This window comes from Austrofundulus limnaeus, unplaced genomic scaffold (assembly GCF_001266775.1).
Source record: "Austrofundulus limnaeus strain Quisiro unplaced genomic scaffold, Austrofundulus_limnaeus-1.0 Scaffold205, whole genome shotgun sequence".
In the NCBI taxonomy this organism is placed as follows: Eukaryota; Metazoa; Chordata; class Actinopteri; order Cyprinodontiformes; family Rivulidae; genus Austrofundulus; species Austrofundulus limnaeus.
The window spans coordinates 667,729-690,545 of record NW_013952607.1 but is presented as its reverse complement, the minus strand read 5'-3'; the positions used below and the strand labels follow the sequence as shown (position 1 = coordinate 690,545).

Sequence of the window (22,817 nt, the reverse complement as noted above, 5' to 3'; positions counted from 1 at the left end):
AATCTTTTCAGGACCCCACCTTGATGTTTCGGGACCCCACTTTGGGAAACACTGTTTTAGCTGATCCCTGTTAATCATTCATTCATTCGCATCAGGTGAAGCAGAGAAACATCTCAGATTTTAAATGTTTCCCCCTGTCCAAGTATTTTTAATCCTTTTTTAAAATTAAACAGTGTTACAAAGAAATACCTAAAATTTGAGATGTTTTCTCTGCTTTAACACCTGATTTGAATGAACGAGGGATTAAAAGACTTCTGCAGAACATGAAGGCATGCTAAAGAGCAGGGAAACAACTAAAAACATACAGGAGAGTGGCGCTTGAGGACCAATTTGGGCACAACTGTTTTAGAGGAAATTGTAGGGGAACAGATTGACCAACATGTTTGTGGCGTGCAGCTGATGACTGAGGTGTTTTACTGAAGTACTTTGGTCATTTTGATTCTTTATCTTTTGGAAGTATAGATGGCAACTTCCATGCTTGATGCGTTTGCAGCGTTTCAACAACGTTGGTTGGTGACGTCCACGGCCCACCCCAGTTACCACTACTGTGCATGTGTGTCAAGGACAGAAAGGCAGATGTGGCAGTGGAAGGTGTCAAAGCAGTTTGGAGAGGAAAACAAAGTAAAGAACAAAAAAGAAAACAATTAATCGATTATTAAATTAGTCATCGATTATTTTAATAATCGATTAGTTGTTAATTAATCGATTAATCATAGCAGCCCTAGTTGGTACATTATATAGTAAACAACTCCTATTTTATTCACATGCAAAAAAAATGGTATAGTTTTAGAAGGAAAAAATGGTAATTTTGAAGTTTATTGCAGCAAAATGTATTTAAAAAGTTGGGCCGGGGCAACAAAGAGCTGAGGGAGTGATAAAAGAACATTTAGCAACTAATTAAGTTGTTTGACAACAGGTGAGGAAGAGGACTCTGTGCAAGAAGAGTAGTTAAAGGCTCTTTTATGCCAACTTGTGAAAATTATGACTAAATTACTCATAGGTTATATTATATTTGATCTCATCGTTAGCATGTATACATCCAAAAGAGGCTTTTAATATTATTATTTTTACACTGCTCAAAAAAATAAAGGGAACACTTAAACAACGCACGCTAACTCCCGATCTTAATCAATGAAATATTTGCATTGAGTACTTTGTTCTGCACAGAGTTGAATGTGCTTCACAAAAGTTTGATTTACTTGGACTTAGCGTGCGTTGTTTAAGTGTTCCCTTTTATTTTTTTGAGCAGTGTATATTACATCTTCAGCGTTGGACCAAATTTTCACAAGTTGTATAACATTTTAAAGTGCAACAGGGCCTTTTAGAGAGGTTGAATATCTCTGAAGTAAGAACGAAGAGGTTCATTTTTTAAAATAACTTAACAATTTATCCTTCAAAATCAGCTAAAACCTTTTCTATTGCTTTTGTTTCGTGCTCTGTTAGAGAAGCACTGCTTCCCCTGTAGTCCGTCAGGCTCAGTGTCATCATGTTTATATTTATGTTTTACACTGAAGTGACTTCCTGAGTTTTAATTTATGGATCCAACTTTGTCTTACAGGTAATATAGCGTGCTGCCGTCCATTGATTTATTTGTTTATTTGAATGAATTATTTTCATTAAAAACAAGAGTTTGTAAATGAATTTGTAATAACTTAGTACCGTAGCACACATTTGACTGGCTTTGTCTTGGCTGTGTTCTAAATCAATCCTTCTATGAGCATTTTTGTTCTCCTGAAAGACAACCATCACCTTTTTTAATTGAAAATGAAGCCCCAGACTAAATACGTGTTTATTAACACGATAAGAATTAATTTATAATCCTGTCTTTTCCTCTCACACCTATTCACTAGTAAGGGTGTGTCGCCCATCTTCTCATGTTAAAGTCAAGTGTAGTCTTACAACGTTGCTGTCCCCTGTAGGGACAAAGATCAGATTGCTTGTGTGTGCGTTTGTACAGTGTGTATTCTCTAAGGAGCAGCAGATCTTGTCCTGAATTCCTTCATGTAATTTGTCACTGAAAATGGTGGGATTTGGGGGTATTAATTGTTTTTGAGCACATAGTATTATGGACTGCATTATCCAGATTAACTGAAGCTATAAGGTTGTGTGTAAAAAGAAGTGGATCTGTAACAGTTCTGGGCCTATAAAGCCTTTAGGTGATTGTCTCTAATCATTATTATGCTTGGATATCTGTGTGACACTGGATTTTAAAATAAAATGCTGGTTGTTTAGTCTCTGAGCATTAATGTTTGTTGTTCTAGCATATGAAGGTCAGTGTTTCCAGTCTGATTAGGGTTGTGTATTGGCAAGAATGTGACTATATGATTACAACACAGGGGTCAGGATATACTGTATATTACAGTTTTATAAGCAAGGTGATATTGACTTTTTTTTCTCCCAATGATTCTATTAAAAAAAAGAAAATAAAAAAAGAAATATTGCGATATTTCAGTGTAACAATTTTCTTACACCCCTATTACTGATTAAACATCTGTAATATAATCTGTAATATATCATCTATAATAACTTATAGTTGTAATACCCTCGCCTCTGTAAAAATTACTTCATTGTTTTAACATGTTTACTCTTTACCATCTTTGTTACCCTTTTTAGTGGAGCACATAATGCTACTTCTCTTCACTTGTGAACAGAGCTTGAATGGAAAGAGTTTTTCAGTTCATCTTCTTCACCCGTTTGTTCCATCAGAGTCATGGGAAGCCGGTGCCCATCTTCAGACAGCTCTGGGCTAAAGGAGGGGTACGCCCTGGACAGGTCTCCAGTCCATCACATGGACATGTAGAGACAACCAACACAAACATTCACACTCACTTAACCAGTTACTCCAACATGCATGTTTTTGAACTGTGAGGAAACGGGAAAAAGCACGCTTGCATGCAAGAGTTTTTATTATTATTATTATTATTATTTTGTCACTGATGATGAAGAAATAAATAAACTAATATTTGGTTTCATTTTCTACTGAAGTGACAAAAAAGAAAGAAAGCAACACTGAACAGATACCGCTGTGTGACGCAGCTCGTTTAACTCCGAAACTGAAGAGGACCGCTTACTGATGGGGGGTGGGGGGTGGGGCTTATAGTCCGGTGCGGCTTGTACGTTGATGTTCACACGTTTTTTTAAAAAATGGCGGGTGCGGCTTATAGTCCAAAAAATACGGTACATGCAAAACTCCATGCAGAGAGGCGTTTAATAACAGTATCCTACCTGTTGTAGATAACTCTTTAGTCAACCTCTGGAGAAATTGAGTTGAATTGATCAGACTGACAAGACAGCAGCTAGGACCAACATTAACAGCCGATGTCGTAAAACTTTTCCTGTCTCATAAGTTTAATAACATGTTTTGTAAACTCTCTATTTTATAAACTTTTAAATCGGTTTTGCTTTACATAGTTATTTTGACTGAAATATAATAATTTCCCTGCTGGGAGTGCACCAGAAGCTATTTGCAGTGGCAGGAAAAAAATGAACTAATCATATAATGTGAAGATGATTTAATGTAAAGGTTTATAAAGTAGCATTTGCATTATCATTATATTTGAGATTGTTATAAGGTTGTAGCAGTTAGGTCTTGGCCCTTACTGGTCTACCTGGTAGCTCATCAGTCCAGTCATAAATAAACTCTTTATTTCTCCAAACTGAGATGGCTTAAAAACTATCTGCAACAAATAGGATAACAATAATTATTGCTAACTTTTCCAACACCCCACTTCAAAAGGTCTGAAGTATCTCTTTAAGTTGTAGTTGTGGGCGGAGCCAGAGACGATGTCCTGACACACTTCTACCATCAGGACATCATCGATGCTGCATCATTTGCTTTAGTGAGTGAATTCCTGGCTGTATTTGTGCCTGTTTTTAAAAGACTGCCTGTCCTCAGCTCTCACACCTCCACAGAGTCTCTGGTCCACGCGCGGCTGGTGTCAGTGAAACCCATCACTCTGTACCGGCTCCCCTTCCACTACTGAATTCGCACTGAATATTTCATCGGCTCTGCTGCCGTGTCCTGCTCCTGTGAGTGCTGGAAAGTCGCCGCCTGTGTGATGCGGCTCTCCTGACAAGTTCAAATTCACAGAAAAGATGTTAGACGGGGAGAACTGAGGAGGGGGTAAGAGAGATAGCGGTAGATGTGCAAACAGCAGAGGCAGCATCTTTTCAAGACTGCCGTAGTAAGAAGAAGTGGGATACTTGCAGACCTCGACGGAGCCACTCGTACGGATTAAGTCTTCCTTTCTAAGCCAAGAGCTCATCCTCATCGTCGTATTCTGTTTCCATGCCAGGCACTGCCATCGCAGGCAGGACAGACGGAGGACAGTGAGCTGCTCTGTTTGTCCCTTTCACACTCTTCCCTCAGCACGCATTGTGCTTTTCTTTACTCATCTTTTTTATCTTCTCTTTAGTCCACTTTTTTCTACCCAAATACCTTTTTTTATGTGCAGCCAGATCAAAGAAACTGTTACTATGTAGCTTTTAGCTACTTACTCTTTCTTGAAAGCAGTCTTTAGGGGTGACCTGCACTTCCAGAATCATCTGGTACCCAGGACCGACCTGCACCAGCCTCCATCCTGTTCTACTCTGCAGCAGGGTGGGATGGGCAGGGGTTGGGTGAGTTAGCCAGGGGCTAGCAACAGGGCAGGCAATGCCAGATAGCCAAGGACAAAAAGGAGGAAGTGGAGGTGGATGTTCCCGAAACAAGTGGAAGCTGAGAAAGACGAGCATCCGTCCTACTATCCAACCACTTTTTACCATTAATGAGGAAGAGGAGGGACAGAAACAGAGGAATGTTTACAAGAAGAAACAAGGTAAGGGGGGAAGAAGAGGGAAATCTTACAGAAGTCTTAAAGTTTTTAAGCTCTTTAATTTTGTCTACTTCCATAAGCAAACAGGAGCATTATCAAGGACAAAAAGATTTATTTAAACAGAAGAAATGACTCATTTGTCTTGAGAGTCCCAGCTGCAGAAGGTCTGAAAATAGGTCAGAGCATGAAAAGCAAGACAGTTTTGTGGGTATTTTTATTCTGGTTGTGATGCTAAATGTACAAAAAAAAATGTTCAGACTAAGAAAGTAAACATATTTGACGGCTTTATTTTTGTAAAGGAGTGTAAGATGATCTCTGTTTGTTCTTTCGCATTTAACTATTTACAGAGAGTTGATGAACAGGACTGGTGATGATGGACAGTTTTTGTCTGTGCAAGAAAAAAAAGTCAGCTGACGATGCAAGATTAGGAGACGAGGGCAGCGGGTGAGAGCGACGGCACAGTCTGCTTCACGTGGATGAAGTTTTAATGCATTAGTAAGCAAAGCAGTCTGTCAACAGGACAGCAAGTCACAGCAGGTACCAATGTGGAAACTGGGAATCAACAAAACTTTAAATGTTCTTGATAGTGCCCTCAGGGAAGAGATTCCTGCAGTGTAAATCATTAAAGGGGTGGTGTAGTATTCTAAACGGAGTATAAATATTATGCTTGTAACACTTAATGCTATTTTATTACATAATCTGGCAGTAAAGGGTGAATTTATCTTTATTGTATTTATCCATCTGGAACACAGCTCTGAATAATCCTCTATATTGTATGACAATAAGCAGTGTTTGTGGAGTTTTATTGTGAAGGAGCAGGTAAACGTTTTGTTTTGTTTTGGTCTTTCATGCATCGTTGCCCTCTTCATTTATGTTTTCTTCTTTAATTATCTTTTTTTTTATCCCTGAAATATTTATTCAACCCAAAGTCATACAAGGGTAACCTGACTCCATCTGTCTAAATTAGATGCCATTTCCTCATGGAGCAAACATTCATGGAACAGCTCACTTAAGCCTTTAATAATAGATGAGTAAAGTTGGAGGGATTGTTGTGTTGGTAGGGAGCGATTTATTTCTGTCATGTTTGTTGGGTGTGTTTTGGTGAAAAATGGCTTAATCTACATATACTCAGCACAAAAATAAGTACATTTGAGTTTGTTAGATTATTTCTTTGCTGTGGCAATCTTAAATAGTTGGAAAGTGTTAATTTCCCTTTTAAATGGTGCCACATTTGTAAGGAACAGTTTTGTTTATTGTATGAATAAACCTGACTAAAGTGCTTCTCATGGACACCCTCTAAATAAAGTTTGTAAATAAAGGAGCAAAGTGTAATGGCACATTTTCAGTTTCTGTTGGGCACAGCCTTTTGTGGTGAAATCAGGCAGATCTTCAAACAGTGTAGCTGAACCCTGTCTGATGCTGTACAATGAAAGCAGCTTGGGCTACAACTCCTGCGCCTTTTCATCCAGGCCTGAATGCCTGTTGTGCAGACCTATAAAGAGAGCCTCACATCCCTGCCCCCTTTTCCTCTCTGGTGGTTGGAGGTTACAGTTTGGCTTAGCATTAGCTGCAGCTAATCCTCTCAGGCTGCAGGGAAGGAAGGAGCTGCACACGGTGCTCAATGTTACCCACTGGCCTGGACAGCAGAGCATTAATCGCCAACTCTGACCATTTAATCTGACGGGCAACGAATGCAGATAGGTGGGGGGTGGGGAGGGTGTGCGTGTATACACACACACATATACACAACACAGAAGATGGGAGGGGCAGATTAAATGGCCACACTCTCTCTGTATCCCACTCTCCATCACACACATTCATGTTAAATACACACTGATACAAACATGCATGAACAAAAGGATGGGGGCTGAAGGGTCGCCACGATCCGTTTCACACATTTCATCATCAGCCGTGACACCAACTGACCTCTTGTTTCTTCCTTTTTACTTCAGAAACTGAAGTGTCAGGTGGAATTCTGTTTCTTTTTCTGTTACCTGGATCCCAGGACTTTAGATTTTATTTTGTTTGACAGTGAAGGATGTTTTCAGGAAGTCAGGATGATGATTCTGTCCTTCTGGTTGAATTAGCCAAAGTGGAGACAACCGACAGCATCACAGATCCCAGCCTGGGATTAACACCCTTGAAACAATGAACCACAATCCAGGTAGAAACTTTTACTTTTACCCTGTAGAGGTTCGGCAGGAAGGTACTTGGTTTGATGTAGGTGTTGGGAAGTGTAAGACAAAGAAGTGAAATTTTAAGTGAACCTTTTATTCAAACCTCAAGACTAAACTGTGTCTTTGTTTTCATATAACGCACCCAAACCACCCAAGAGTCAGGTCACCTAACTGTGCATGAGCATCAGGACAACTTTGTTTCAGCACCGTGTTGGATTTAAATTTGAACTGCCATCATGTTAACTTTGGATTTATTCGTCATTTAAAGTGCTAAAATGGATTTTTTAAATGAGTTTTGTTAGATTGATGATAATAATAATTGGAATGACCCAGACCTGTTTAAAAGTTTAGCAAAAAATAATGTCTACACAGGCTTTTATTGTTAATTTAGCTGGGATATTATCCCCCAAATCAAGTCTTTCACCTTCTCTTAGGTGAACTCTTAGTTTAGATATTTTTAACAAGCTTTTTCCTAACTCTGGCTGTTGTTTTTATTAGTGTGGTTTTATTATATGTGTGTTATGCTGTTCTGTAGTACTTTGAGATTATTATTGTTGTTGTTGTTATAACATTGCATGTTGTTCAGACAACCAAACTGTTGTGCATTTAAAGCTTGATTCATCATTTAGCAGCATGACTGTAGTTAACAACATGAGGGTGGATTTAGAGACCAGTCAGTAAGTGGAAAAAATGATATGAAAAAGGAGAATTTCTTGAATGTCTGAATGTGACATAAAACCAATTGCCAGGTTTGCCTGAGTATATTATAACTTCAGACACAATAAATCTATTCTTTAAAGCACAAAATCTTAAAAAAATTCCCCTTAAAGCAGAAGCTTATGATCAAATGTCAAGTTTAATATTTAGCTGTAGGAAGCAATTCTAGCCACAATAAACAGATCTTTTATTTGAGGAAAATGAATTCGGAGAACGAGTACACAGTCCCAGTCCTGCTTTTCTTTTTATAACAATACCCATTATTAGCACGTCCACCTGAGGCTGTGCAAACTTGTAGATGGTTGTGTACACACCTCTACAGACATCCCATAGACCGTGACATCTAATACCTCATCAGCTATGACCTCATGTTTTTTTCCAGCTTTTAGACAAGGGAATGTGTTCTGGGTGGAGATGGCAAGGCCAGTTTGGGTGAAACATGTCAGAAACTTGGAATTATAAGAGAAAGAAGGACAAATCTGCAATTTGGAAAAGAAACTTCATCAAAGCACTAGGGATACTTGTTAGCATAATATATGAATACTGTACTTCGCTCCTCTTTCACCTTCCGGTAATAAATTACTAAACAAACACATCAAAGAAGTAAAGAAATGACACCCAGGTAGTTTGATATATGATTCAACTACATCAAAGCAAAACTAAAACATTGATCCATATCATCATCATTTGCCCAATTTGGATCAATATCGTATTGATTGTAAACTTGTGAATTGATATTTTAGCCACTTCAGTAGAAAGCAGAACTGAGTATTAGTTTCTTAGTTTCTTCATCATCAGTGATTCTTTTTAAAGAAGAAATGTAAAGAGAAGAAAAAAAAAGTGAAATGTGATGGGAAAGAGTGAAAAAAGAGGTTAGAAGATATGTGGAATATACAGTATATCTAGAAAACACAAGACAACACACCCGTAAAGTTCAAAGCCGACATAAGGGAGACCAGTGCCAAAGACCCTGAAAGGGACCCCAAGCGCGGAGCCCCCAGAGGCACCTGCGCCGGGAGGGCCGCCCACCCACCCCCCAAAGGGGACCATAGGAGAAAACAGGGAGAGCCCCACCAGCAACCACACACAGTAAACCCCTGGGGCCAGCAGCGACGAGCTCATAGGCCCCGCCGGCACCCACCGTGCCAGAGCAGAACCAGGCATGGACACAGAAGCCCAAGCCCCCAGGGTGCGCGCACACACACACACACACACACACACACACACACACACACACACACCCCAGGCCAAGGTCCAACAGGGCCAGGCACCCAAGGCCCACTAGGCCGAGCCGGCGCATGCCCAAGCACCCAGCCCCGGACATCAAGATATATCACATATTTTGTGATATTTAGAAACATTGTATCCATCATCCAAACAAATAGATATGATATTGTATTGTGATAAAGCTAGTGATTTACACCCCTACTAATAAACAGATTTTATTGAAATTCTCAGAAAGTAAACAATGCTTGTTCAAGAGTCAAACTTATTCAAGATGGCTGCCACAGCTAAATGACTTTAACCAAAACAAAAATGGCTACAACTCATCCATTTTTATAGCTATAAAACTAAAATTTGGTGAGTTAGAAGCTGAAATTCACCTAACATTTACTTTAATCTATAACAGATTGTTTAAATTTTTGACATGTAAGATTACAGGTGCTATGTATCCTTCAAATAATTTTACCTTTTACTGTTTTTGTGTTGTGGATATTCTTGAACTTTGGCTCAGCCATATCAGCTCTTTGACTAATTTAGCCATCAGTCCTGCCTTTAAATGGCATTGCCCTTTTCTCTTTTTGTACCTCTTCATCAGAGCTTATGGAAAGCTTTGCATCCATAAGGCTGACCTGAAAGTGCTGAGTCACCCTAAGCTTGATGGGACCATTAATCAATAGCCTCAGCCTGATGAGGAAACACTGCACTGAGGTCATGTAATAATATAAGATACAGTTAGTGCAGTGTTTTACTCAGTTTAACTAACAAGCTCCACTGCAGAACAAAATCAAACGGTTTTATAGAAACATACTCCAGGCCTTGCATTGTTTAGCTCTTTTTATTTTTACAAATCATGCATTTGGAAATTCATATCATGAATAAAAACCTGCTCATTTAAACACCAATGATGTCTCATCCAGACTTACTGGAATCCTTTAGTGTCTACATTAACACAATAGAGGCAAAGCAAGGTTTACCAGTCATGATTAAACACACTTCGTCATTTTGAATAGAGAATCTGCAGCATATCTGTTGGTCAGCACTGTTGCCTCACAGTAAGACGGTCCTGGGTTCAAACCCTGAGTTGGGCCTAGAGTCTTTCTGTGTGGAATTTGTATGTTCTCTCTGTGTTTGTGTAGGTTTAATCTGAGTGCTCCTGTTTCCTCCCCACAGTTCAAACACAAGCATGTCTAGGCCGCCGTCAGGCCCAGTCCTTCCTTGAAAAAGAGATCCGTGACCTTAATGGGTTTTGCCTGATTAAATAAAATAAAACAATAAAAACTGATGTATCATTTGAAACGAGCCAGCAGCTGTCTAATCTTTCACATCTTACTTGTCTTTGTTCTTATACGCAATCTTTAAACTGTGTTTTCAAAGTATACCAATCATCTTGATTGACACCACAGGAACTTTCATGTTGTGGACACAGGCTAGAAGCAAGTAAGTGCACCCCCTTCCAGTGTGTATACATTGAGCCTGTTGTAAATGGGCATGGTTGAAACCAATACCTAAAAAATAATAATAATAAAGAAATTCTTTACAGGAGATGTACTGTTTGCACTTGTTTGCATAAAATGGCAATTCAGTTAATCCTGTGTCCAAATAACTTGGTTTAGAATTTTTCAAGTTTAGGGTAGCCTCAACTTTAGACAGAGCTGCATTAAATCATTTTTGATCCAATTTTCTCAAAATTGGACTAAAATTTTGTTGGCTTAATAAACTGCAATCTAATATTTCCAGCTAATGGCTCAGATTTTAAGTCATCTTCAGCTACTTGTTTATGGAATAACATTTTCAGTGTGAGCGATGCGTAGCTCAGTCCCAGCAGTGACAAAAACTTCCCTTTGGATGTAATTTTTTGCTTTTAGGCTTTTTTGAATAAGCCATAAATATGTAAGCAATTTTTCCTGGATTAGTAGGGAATTGTTGATAATAGACATGACCAAAGAAGCACAAGGTTAAAGTTATCTTTCTTTAAAAATGTACATTCCTGCAGGTAGAGATGGAGATAAAAGAGCCTGCTCCACTGCAGTGGCAACTTATCCTACATATTTATAATTAGACGCTCTGTGCCACTGCTGCTAAGTTCTTTAACCTCTTTTTGGCCTTTTTGTGATGAATTCTCTTGACGTCTTGACACCTTTTATTCTTGTATTATAAAGCAGTTTCACATCCTGCTGAGACTTTATGGCGGCAAGTGTTTTTCCTTTCAAACAGCTGCTTTTTCTACTTAAATTTTAAATTATTAATTTTCCCAAGAATTAATTTTTTTCTTTCCATGGGTGTTTCTCTGTGACTGTTAAAGCGTGTACAAAATGAGCTGAGGTGGGTGTATGATTTGGGTAATAAAACAAATGTACAGGGTCAAGTTTTACAATTTGTGCACACAAAAACTGACCAGTCATAATGTGTTTGCGCGACTTGCTGGTCATTTGGTTGCAAACATTTAGAATCCAATGAGATTGCAAATGCTCAGGAAAAATATGTTCAATATGACAAATGGGCTATGTTTTCCCTCTTTTTCTTATTCTGCATTTCACTTTTCTTAGTGTTATGTAATTTTATTTTATTTTAATTTTTTTGCAGCGTCCTTCTCTCGGTATCAATCTGAGGATGGTCGATCCTCTACAATCACCCGTCCCAGCTCCTCGGGCTCCGGACGGACCTACACTCCCACAGGGACCCCTATCCCCACACCCAATTGCACCAACCCCAGCAAAAGCACAAGTAATTACGCTAATTATGCTACCAAAACAGGTAAATCTCACAGAAAAATGAAGACACAGCTAGTAGAGTTAATTTTTTTAACATGCTTGTAGAGCTGCTGATGTTGGTGTTGAACTGTTTGTGCTGCAGACTCGTTGCTCTTCAACAAGATTGACGAGAGACAGAGGTTGGCCCGTGAGCGCAGGGAGGAGCATGAGAAACAGAACGGTGAGCATTCTTTCATCTCTTGTGGTCGACTTGGAGTCGCTGTGTGTAACGGAGCTTTAAATGAATCCCTCACTTTCTTGTTTGCTTCCCCCCCCCCCCCCCAACACATTGTGGCTGAAATGATTTTGGTAGCTGTGGTGAACGGCTGGTTTCCCTGGATGTTATATAAAGTCCAGGTCAAATCCAGGCACCCAGTTCCCATGGATTTTATGTTACATAATGGGACAGGTTTAAGGAAGGCTAGTGTGTTGGCTATGTTTTAAAGATTTCTGTTACTAAAGGCTTCTTATGTAGGTTTGTTGATCCTGTTTATGTTTTTTAGAAGTCAGTCTGGCTTCATTGAATGAGATCTGAGATTTGCTTTGTGTTGAGCGCTACAGCTAAGTCACGTGGCCCTTAATAGAATTGGTATAAGTTTGTGTAAATTTACTAATGCACTACAAAATCCCAACAATGTGTGTATTTTCTGTGCATGCTTCAGCTGTCAAGGAGGCCCAATGGCAAGCTCGTGAGGATCGAGCCAGGCAGCACTACGAGAAGCACCTGGAGGAGAGGAGGAAAAGGCTGGAGGAGCAGCGGGTAAAGGAGGAACAAAGACGGGTCGCTGTGGAGGAGAAACGACGGCAAAAACTGGAGGAGGACCGGGTACTTTTATTCTTATTTTCTTTGTTTTAACTGATTCTGCATAACAAAGGGCAGTGTCTCAATTCAGGGACTGCAGCCCACATAGGTCAGCTCTTAGTCCGGTTACATCACCGCACCGCGCCGTAGGCTGTTCGATTTCACGGGTTCACAAAACGTACGCCGCATCTGAGCAGGCTGCAGGTTCGACAAATTCCCAGGATTCATTGTGCCATCAGCAAACTAAACAGGAAAACAAAGATGGAGATATTTATTTATTTATTTATTTATGGGGTGCAACAATACATGTACCCGTATCAAACCATTCAACACAGTGTTTTAGGTTTAACCAACTGAACCCAACAGTCCCCTCGTACTTTTGGTGCTTTTAGAGAATACGTTTAAAAAATGTAAATCAGAGAGTAATTAAAAGCTGTTGACGTTGCAATATTTCATAGGATGGCTTAAAAATTATCTTGAGTATTCCTTCAAGACATTTTTGACCTTTGTCAACCTTTTGTGTGCAGATCACTTATTATTGATACAGACTAAACAGAAATCAGAGTTTTGATGTGGAGAACAAAAATGAAAATGCTGCAGCCGCTGGTAAGGCAGGTAGCTGCTTCCTGATACCGAGGATTTTCTTGTTGTTGTTTTGTCTGAAGGTGCGTCACGAGGCGGTGATTCGTCGCACGCTGGGGAAGGGCCAGAAAACCAAGCCAAAGCAGAACCGCTGGTCTTGGGGAGGAGCACTGCACACAAACACTCCCAGCACAGCAGCCGGTACTTTGAACACATTGTGTAACAAAACAGTGCCTGCACAAACACACACAACTCTCCCAGAGCTTTTTATTATGCTCCAACACATCTACAGTTCCTCACATTGTGTGTGTTATCTCCCTGATGTCTATCTGGCTCGGGATTATTTTAAAATATGTCTGCTTGCCTCTGTGTGTCAAAAATGTCCCTCCCATGTTTATTTTGGATCTTTTCTTCACTGCTGCTTTATGTTGTTACTATTTAACCATGCCTTTCTTCACCTCTTCCTCCTTTTCTCTCCTTATTCTTAAATTCACCCTCATGTTCTTCCTTCTCTTTTTGTTTCTTTGTTCTCTTGGTTCAGGTTTTGTTGAGTCTGCTTTCCTCTATCCACTCGACCTTGCTGGACTGGAGCACATGCAGAGTGCTTTCAGTCTCTACCACAAACACGGAATGACCTCCCAATGTGAATATCATAGCGCCGTGTCAGTTAGCTGGCTAGCGTTAGAACGCTAGCAAGTAACATTGTACCTTTTAGTGTGTTCATGTAAATTTAGACCACGAGTGGCATGGGTGGTAGTTTGGATCTACATCTAGCAGTTCAAGTAAAAGTCGTGTCCCGAGGCAAAGACAAACCATTTCATTTTGAAATGACAAAAGACCCACTAATTCATCACCAAACATTTTGGGTTATTTTGTTAGCAGAGCTCGTAGTTTCCCGTTCGTCTAACCTGAATTAACCAAAGTAGAGAAACCTTTTTAGATTACTGGCCGCAGCTCTTTCTTCTATTAAATGTCTTTTTTTTATCTTCCTGTTGAAAATAGTTGATTTATTTTTGTGTCGTTGAACCTAGATGCCAATAGAAGGTCAGTGTCCACCATGAATTTAACCAAACATCCAGACCCCATCATTACCAAGCGCCTCTCCTCCTCCTCTGCGACACTCCTGCACTCACCTGACCGAGGTAATAAACACGACGATAACACGATCCACTCATGATGCATCAGTTTTAATTGTGTGGTTTCGTGGAAAGGTTATGACTCTTTAATATATTATTTGTTGTGGATAGTTCTTTAAACATCCTCAGTCTGGAGAAACAAGGTTCAATTTGTGACCAGATGTATGAGTCCAAGTCACGACTAAAGCAAAGTGGTTCCACCTTTAAGTGCCTGTGACATCAAATATTTGCAGAAAATATGAACACATTTCTTTAAAAATAATGTTGATTAAAATATTGAAAATAAAATAAAATTCATGCTGCAGTGATGAGCAGTTGAGATAGTTACATGAACTAAGAGGAAGTGATGTCAAAGGGGAATGTCTGCATGTGAACAGAGCATCGCTGCAATGGCTGTCAGCACAGACTGTAGAGAAGAATCTGATGTTTAGAATATTTTGAGTCACAGTCAGAGAAACGAGGAGTCAGACTTCAAATAATATTGTTTGAATAAACAAAGACCAAAGAGTTCCCCTTTGATGTCACTTCCTGTTTCACTTTTGCTGAGCCATGTTAAAAATAAGGACAGTTATGTGACAAAACGGGTAAAATTATTTGCAAAGTTTCCTAAATACAAAGATCCTTTTTAAACTTTTTGTATTTCAAGGATAGTCACGTCACAGGCACTTTAAAACATCTTCAGTCTCAAAAAAAATTGTCACGGATCATGCAAATGCTATTTTGTCAACATGATTTATTATTATTATTATTAATATTGCTATTATTACTATTAACAGTAAATATTTACATCACTATCATTTTAATATAAGAACCTAGTCACAATATTCTTTTCCTTTCCAAAATATCTATTTTGGAACTAGATATATTTCCAAAATATAACAAGAGAAGAAGGGAAAAAATAAGTTTAATAAAGAAGTGCAATAATCCACAAAACATTTTAGAAAAATGAAGAATTTTAGTTTGATAAATGTTTATATCAATCCCGTGATCATACCATTCTGATCTGATTCATACGTTCATCCCTTTTACACCCAAAAGTGTTTGAGAACAATATTTCTGTCCTAAAATGCAATATTTTGAGACTTATTCTTTTCACCTGACTGAGTAATTAAAATGTTTGTTTTTGTCCTATTTGTTGAGCAAATGTAAGAGTGAAAATGATTCCAATTTCTTGGTAACAAAGCAAATTAGCACATTTAAAAAAATTGTAAAATATTGTTTTAATGTTGTTCCCATGCTAATGCTTAATGCTGATTATTAGGTCATATATTCATTAATTGTTTGTATGTTGCTAACAGGCTTACAGCTGAGAACAGTCTCCACTCCTGTCATAAACAAAGCTCTGTCCAAACCTCGTTTACATCAGGGGAGGACCACGCAGCAAAAAACCACAGGTTTTCCTTGGTCTCTCATTGTGTGCTGGACATGTTGACAAACAAAGCTCGTGGGCTGGAAACTGTCAATGAGTCTGAAAACCATTATTTGCAATTCTCTATTTGCAGAATGACACAGATTATATTTATAGTATTTATGATATGATGTGCACGTGCACTTGTTTACACTTGTGTGTGTTTCACCTGCTGGTGAAACACACACAAGTGTAAACATGTGCATGTGCACATGCGATATGCACATCACTGTGTTTCACCAGCAGGTTTGTTTTTTGTTTCTCCTCCATTGTAACCCCTTTCTCTAATAATCCCCTGGAGGATAATCTTGTTGTTTTTGTGGAAACATGGTTTAAATCCTGACTGGAAAAGTGACCACCTTCTATACATTTAACCTTATTTCTCATTATTTGGAGCAGGAAATGTTAAAAATTCAACTTTTTTGTATTTTTTATAAATTGATTGCTAAAACAAAAGCTGCACACCATTACTGACACAAAGACTTAAGGATGACAAAGAAAGATTACTGATGACTCATTTATTTGAACAGTTTTCAGCCCTTTTGTATCTTTTCCCTGCATCCTGAAAACTAACAGCACTGCCAAGTTGCATGATGTTTGTCCCAAGGTGATAGTTGGGTTATCATGATGATTATTCAAAAACATTTCAATATAAAACAGGAAATTATGGCCAGAAGTTCAATTTTCTTGAATAAAGACTAATGAATTATTCAGTCATCATCATGAAGACGTTCTACATGCTGATGAGATATTAAAGAGACTCGTGCAGTGTGACCATCCTCATTTATTGCTCTCCTTTCTCCATTTTGTTTGCACTTGGTTTCACCGTGTTTGCTTCATGTAATACCCAGTGTGGTGCATGTGGGTGTGGTGAGCATGGTTCAACGTTTCACGGCTGTGCGAAGGGAAGGTGAAGGCTTTGAGCGGTTACGAACAACTTACCTGATCTGGTTGGGGTTGTTTAAAACCGTCGCTGTTGTCCAAACTCAGCTGTGACCTTGTGCTCAGGTCTGCGCCACCTGCCGCTGACACCGTGGGAGAGCAACATGGTGAACCGTTTGCAGCAGCCGACACACTCCTACTTGGCCCGCAGCCGCAGCGCCATGAGCTTGTCTGGAGAGCAAACAGGTATATCACTGCTCAGGAGGGGCTGCTTCCAGTTAACGGAGTCAATTATTTCACTCATTTCATCACGACTTGTGCTAAAAGTGTTTATCAGCGTCTTGACCAGAGCAGTTTCAGCTGTTAATAAGATTAAACCAGATTTAAAGCATCAAACCGTCTGAAACTTCATTTACCAGTCTGTGTCTGACTTAGTTAATGTTTTCACATGAATAAAAAAAGAAAATAAACTGGCATTTCTGATATTTTTGCATCACTTTTTAACCCACTGAGCTAAAGTTGACTGCATCAGTCCGTTCCCTCATCAGTTTGCTTCACACTTTCAGAGTTGTCCACTGTTTATGAAGATGCTTTGCTTGCTTGTGTTTCTGTACAGATCTGCATGCCCACCACCTCCTTTTTCTGTTGTGCCTCATATGTGATAATAAGTAGTTTGTCCTGCTTAAGTAATATTGTAGTATCTAGTTCATGTTTTTTTGTTTTTTACTTTATATTTGCTTTATTATAGCTCAGGGATGGGCAACTTAAATGATGATTGACTTTACCAGAGGGCTACATAGCGCTGCACACATACCCAAATGTACTTCAGTAAACTTCTCATATCAATAGCCTAATAGCATAATTGCCTAAGTCATTTTTGGCCAAATGTGATTTAGGCAATTATGCTAACGATATGCTAACAACATTTAATTATGCTAATGATATTTAGCTTTGTGCAACTCCATTTCAGACAGTGTCTCTAAGCAGACTAAACACATAGGTTTGCTTTGAAATTCTGTGAACAGATATTCCTCCCAAAAACAAAAATCAAATCGACTGGACAGACGTGGCCCGCGGGCCACCAGTTGCCCATCCCTGATATAGCTCATTATAATGTTTGTTTATTCTCTAACCTGATCAGTTTTTTTTCCTCACTAATTCCTTCTCTTTAATAGTTCTTGGTTGATGAAGGTGCCCAGGTGATGGTTTCTGTCTATTTGCAGTCCTTCCACCAATCAGTAGCACTAACACTTTCTTTCTTTCTCTTCTGCTCTGTTCCTTTCAAACATCACCATTTCACTCCCTTTAAATCCTTCACTGAACCCTTTTTCCTTAAAACTCATCTAACATCCTCGTTTAATTTCCACCTGATCTTTTCACTGTGCTTTTTTATCAAATCCTTGCTCTCGTCCTCTGAATTCTCTCACCGCTGCGATCCATACCACCTTCTAAATGCTCTGAACCCTCCCCGCCTCCACCTCGTACATCACTGTAGCCATGCCTGTGTGTCCTCGCTCAGTTTCCTGCCACCCCACGGGCGCAATGTCCTTTAAGGCCCTGCAGGCCCAGCCTCTTCCTCTCTGTCGCGGCCAGGAGAGGAGTCTCAGCAGGGAGGCGCCGTCCTCTGAAATCATCACCCCACGGAGGAGGACCACTGGAACAACACAGGTAGTAGATAGAAATATGAAATGCTTTTATAAAATAATAAAATTGCATGGGTAACTAATTTCTTTATTTTTGGGCATTGGTGTTCAATAATCTGGTCAGAGTTGCTCCATCTAACTTCCTTTCTGTTTTATATAAGTTTCTGTAAATGTCACAGTGATTAGATTATCAATTTATTGCACCGAAATAAGGCACAACATCAAAGTCGGCTGCTAGCCTGAGTGTTACTAGCTGGTTTTACCTTCTTGTTTGTTTTAATAATCATGTTGTTGACATTTTATCCGACGTGTTGCCAGAATAAATTCCTTCTTTTTGAGCATTTTCTTGTAACACTTTAGCTAAGATGATAGCAAAAATCTGCTGAAACCACTAAAGTAGTAAAATGTTTCCCTGTGTGAACATTAACTAAAAAGTTGATGGTTCTTGAGAAGGTATGCTGACGTTGCATTTTATATTTATTGTAGCAGTAATGCTAAAAGTTGAGATTTGACTTTTTATGGGGTAATATTTTATTTAAAAACAAATTCAGCAGATTTAGCATTTCTTGTGTATTTTAGTCAAAAAGAACTGACCTGAGATCTGTTGTTACAGATATATTTTACACAATATTCTGTTTACAATTTTAATGTTGAACGTGGTAAATGGGGAGTTATTATTATTATTATTATTTTTTAGTTTTTATTTTGAGGGCTTTATCTATTTGTTTGTTTGCTGACTCGGTGCCAGAGGTCATACGCTGAGTGAGGATTTCAGTTTGAGTCCAATCCTGTTAATGATAATCAAACATCTGCTCAGTGTGTCACCTGGCACATGGGTTTAAGTAGAGAATTCTTTCATTTATAACCTTAATTTTACCACGAAGTACATGACTTTGATGAGTACACTGTATATTTTGTTCACTAGAAGCAGAAAGAGCGTGAGCATGCCAGGAAGTCCTGGAGCAACTTGTCCCTTCCACTAAATCCTGTTCTGACATTACCCGTCAACAAACACATCACTCCTCCGGCCAAAAAGAGCAGCAAAACAACAGCACCCTCTCCTGGCAGGTAGGGGTATATACTGTCCCTGTTACCTTCGGTTGTTATGAAAACACTGTTGCATTATAGCTTATCTAAACCAGTGGTTCCCAAAGTTGGGGTCGGTACCCAAAGTGGGGTCCTGAAAAGATTTTCTAAATTAATTACATTTTTACCTTAGTTGCCTAACATTTACACATGTAGAATAATAAATATTGTTACTATGCCCATGTTTAGTTGAGCTGATACAAATGTTTATCATCCAAAAATAGTTGTGGGCACAGGTCTCTGCTACTGTTATTTTGTGGGTCAAAAGCTGAAAGGTTTGGGAACCACTGCACTTCAGAAATCAATTTAAAGTGTAATAAAATAATTGGTGATGTAATATTTTCCCTATAATTATTACAAAAACACAAAATAAGTATAAAAAAGCATTTATATTTGTGTAGCCTTTGTTTTTAGGGTTATTAACAAAGTTTGTGTACTCAGACCAGTAATATTTGGGGTCACAAGTTTTTGCCATGAATATTTTGTGAGTCAGAAGATAAAAAGGAACCACTGATCTAAACGACTTGAAATTGGCCTCAGTCTTTTTGAACTTTCTACTGTTTTGGACACTCCCACTTCAGCACATCTTCACACCAGTGCTTCATGTTTACTATGTTTTGTAAGAGAAAAGTCCAACCATTTCTGTCGAACTGTGTCATCCTTAGAAAGCATAGAAAGAGGGTAGTCTCCTCGGCATCCAAAAAACACTGTTCCTCGATGAAGGCATTATTTCACCTGAAAATAACTGAAGGGAGAAGTAGTTAATACTGTATTACAAGCTCAGCAGACTTGCAGTTCCACCAGGTGTTTTCCTAGCTGTGGCACTAATCTTTTATTACTCATGTTAATGCTTTTTAAGAATATTTTATAGTTAAAGATTTTCTCCTTTTTTTAAAACTTTTTCACAGACTTTCACTGAAGACAGCAGGACGTCCACCGACTCCCAAGCTGCTCAAGTCTCCAGGAGCCGAAGATGCTGGAAACCTTCGTCCCGTCAGGGTCACACCTGAGAATTCCCATCCCACAACCCCCACCAGAGCTGAAGAGGAGGAGGAGCCATCTTTCAGTACTCAGCCTCGACCTCAGCCGTTGGGTCAAAACAAGATCTCGAATGAGCAGATACCAGCAGCAGCCTCAGGAGCCAACGGTCTCTTAATAATACAAAACACCTCCTACATCCTGGATGCTTTCTATTTTTAGTGAACTCTTTATTATTATTATTCCTTTTCATAGAGAGTTCAAGCAGTTCTCCAGCTTCCAAACCGTCAGCGGGCACCACAGATCCAGAGGAGGCAAGTCGTATCCTGGCTGAGAAGCGACGTCTGGCCCGGGAGCAGAGGGAGAGAGAGGAGGAGGAGCGAAGGCAGAAAGAGGAGCAGGCGAGGTACGCCCAAACAAACATTGTTTTCAGCTTTCATTAACCGTTCACACTTTGACTGAAACTCGTTAACCCCTGCAGATTAGCAAAAGAGGAGATGGCTCGCCGTAAAGCTGAGGAGAGAGCGAGGAGAGAAGAGGAGGCTCAGCGCCAAGCAGAAGAGAGGAGAAGGAAGGAGGAGGAGGAGAAAGCGGCTGAGGAAGAGAGGCTTCGAAAGGAGAAGGAGGAGGCTGAAAGACTCCAAAAACAGGTCAGAAAAGTCACATCTGAAAGGATTTAACAGCTTTTTTGCTGAGATATCAGTGCTGTTTTTACAAAAAACACTTGTTTGTCTCAGAAAGAGGAGGAGGAGTCTCGAATGAGAGAGGAGGCAGAGCGACTGAAGCAGGAACGAGAGAAGCACTTTCAGAAAGAAGAGGCTGAACGGCTGGAGAGAAAGAAGGTAATGTGCTTAAAGGTGAAGTTTAGGATTAATATGGGTTCATTTAAAGTTCTGTTTTAATTCTTTTATTTTTTTTATTCCTTTATCACCTGCATCAGCGTCTTGAGGAGATAATGAAGCGAACAAGACGCTCTGACATTTCAGAAAAGGTGACAACCAGGGTGAAAACGCATGGGAGATAAAAATAAAAGATAAATAAATAAATATATTAATGTTTACTTTTTATTTCAGCTGCCGAAAGTCAAGAATGGAGACGATACAGGTCCTTTAAATTCATCTTCTTTTTGTTTGATGCTTTTCTTTTTGATATATACATAACATTTTATCCCCCCCAACAGCGACCCCTGCCTCTCCTGCAGCAGCTGCATCACATCACAGTAACGGCAGCAGTCGGCAGCCGGATCCTGACCCCAGCTCCTGCAGCTCAGCACCGCACCGTCCTGACCAGAGGTGCCAATCCCACCACTCTGTCACCAGTGTTTTCAAACTCTGGTTAATTTCCATCCTGTTTTCGTAGGGAGAATGGGGAGTTTGAAGAGGTGATCAAACTGCCTCCACACTCCAGGCTGTCTCCTCCTGAAGGAGAGGAGCAGCAGGCAGCAGAGGAGGAGGAGGAGGGTAGAGTTCCTGTTGTAGCCTTCATGGAGAACGGTCTTTTAAAGCCGCTGAGTGGAACAGAGAGTATCTCAGCCCAGCAGGGACCAGGTTATAACCTTTATTTTCGTTTTTTATGACACGTATTATTCTGATTCTGATTCTATTCTTTTTTTTTTTTGGTATCCAGACGTGGCCTGACATCGTATCGGTGACACGATGATTCCACGCCTACAGACTGAAGAGGAGGCCAGAGGGAGGCAGAGAAACATGGAGCTGCTGGACTGAACCAATGAAAGGACTCTCAGCACCAGATCTTTCTTCTTTCCCTCCCGCTGCACGTTCCTAAAATCGGTGCCTCGACAGATTTAGGAACAATCTCATCTCCGTCTCCAACTGGTCACGGTGGTCGTTCCTGGACCACCATAATCCTGTTGATTACCCAGGATGACGTTAAACCCCTGTTCTCCCACTTCATGTGAGATTATGAAGAAAAATCCTGAAATAATATTAACTAAAATCAATATTAAGTCTCCAGCCAAAACGCTTGAAGAGTTTTTGTTGCTGCAGACATACTTTAATCAGATCTCCAGCATCTGTATAACTGGAACACCTAGACGAAGACCAGAAATAGTTTAATTTATGCATTTGTTCTCCTTTATTGTAACCTGGTAGTTCTTTTGTTTCAATATTTCAGAGATGGGGTGACTGCACAATGTTTGAAACTACTTGAAAGTCTTGTAATATAAAATTCTGCTGCATCTAGTGTTGAAAACTAGAAGATAATGAGTTGATGAACTTTGGGTTTAATAATGATGAAAAGAAAAACTTTTTTTTTTCCTCATGCAACAGAGAAATAGGGTGTAAATGTCTGATTTTCTTTAGTTTTTATTAATTGCTGTACAGAAAACATTAATTTTTGTTGCCTACATCTTGTTTGTTCTAATTAAGAAAAATAATCTGCTTTAAATTTAAGGCCCTTTGTTTACGCTTTACACTTGTCAAAGCTGACATCCTGTCACTCAGTTGCTGGGCATGCTGGGAAAACTACTTTTGGTTAAAGGTTGATCGTTGTTTTGGACAAGTTTGGATTGAATAACTTATTTGATTAAAAAAAAATGCTGCTAACTTGATGCTCAGACGCCTTACTGCACGAAACGTTCATAACAGGAGCTTTAGCTT

At 39.5% G+C, this 22,817-nt stretch overlaps 1 protein-coding gene across 7 annotated transcripts in view; it reads left to right on the top strand.

The window, feature by feature from the left end:
* Positions 1-22,763, top strand: part of map7b (microtubule-associated protein 7b) — a 24,118-nt gene extending 1,355 nt beyond the window's left edge. Inside the window, exons 1-20 of one of the 7 annotated variants that reach the window (XM_014018909.1) lie at positions 4,526-4,817; positions 11,516-11,686; positions 11,786-11,863; positions 12,345-12,508; positions 13,150-13,267; positions 13,608-13,709; positions 14,098-14,208; positions 15,501-15,596; positions 16,619-16,738; positions 17,988-18,160; positions 19,061-19,203; positions 20,130-20,368; positions 20,455-20,605; positions 20,681-20,849; positions 20,937-21,041; positions 21,140-21,190; positions 21,273-21,303; positions 21,380-21,491; positions 21,559-21,746; positions 21,826-22,763. In XM_014018909.1, the coding sequence (XP_013874363.1) occupies positions 4,655-4,817; positions 11,516-11,686; positions 11,786-11,863; positions 12,345-12,508; positions 13,150-13,267; positions 13,608-13,709; positions 14,098-14,208; positions 15,501-15,596; positions 16,619-16,738; positions 17,988-18,160; positions 19,061-19,203; positions 20,130-20,368; positions 20,455-20,605; positions 20,681-20,849; positions 20,937-21,041; positions 21,140-21,190; positions 21,273-21,303; positions 21,380-21,491; positions 21,559-21,746; positions 21,826-21,836 (2,496 nt within the window). In that variant the 5' untranslated portion in view covers positions 4,526-4,654 and the 3' untranslated portion in view covers positions 21,837-22,763. Of the gene's footprint in view, positions 1-4,525; positions 4,818-6,694; positions 6,979-11,515; positions 11,687-11,785; positions 11,864-12,344; positions 12,509-13,149; positions 13,268-13,607; positions 13,710-14,097; positions 14,209-15,500; positions 15,597-16,618; positions 16,739-17,987; positions 18,161-19,060; positions 19,204-20,129; positions 20,369-20,454; positions 20,606-20,680; positions 20,850-20,936; positions 21,042-21,139; positions 21,191-21,272; positions 21,304-21,379; positions 21,492-21,558; positions 21,747-21,825 lie in introns of those variants that run through there. The other 6 variants (XM_014018911.1, XM_014018915.1, XM_014018914.1 and 3 more) reach the window with 6 other exon arrangements.
* Positions 22,764-22,817: the final 54 nt, after the last annotated feature.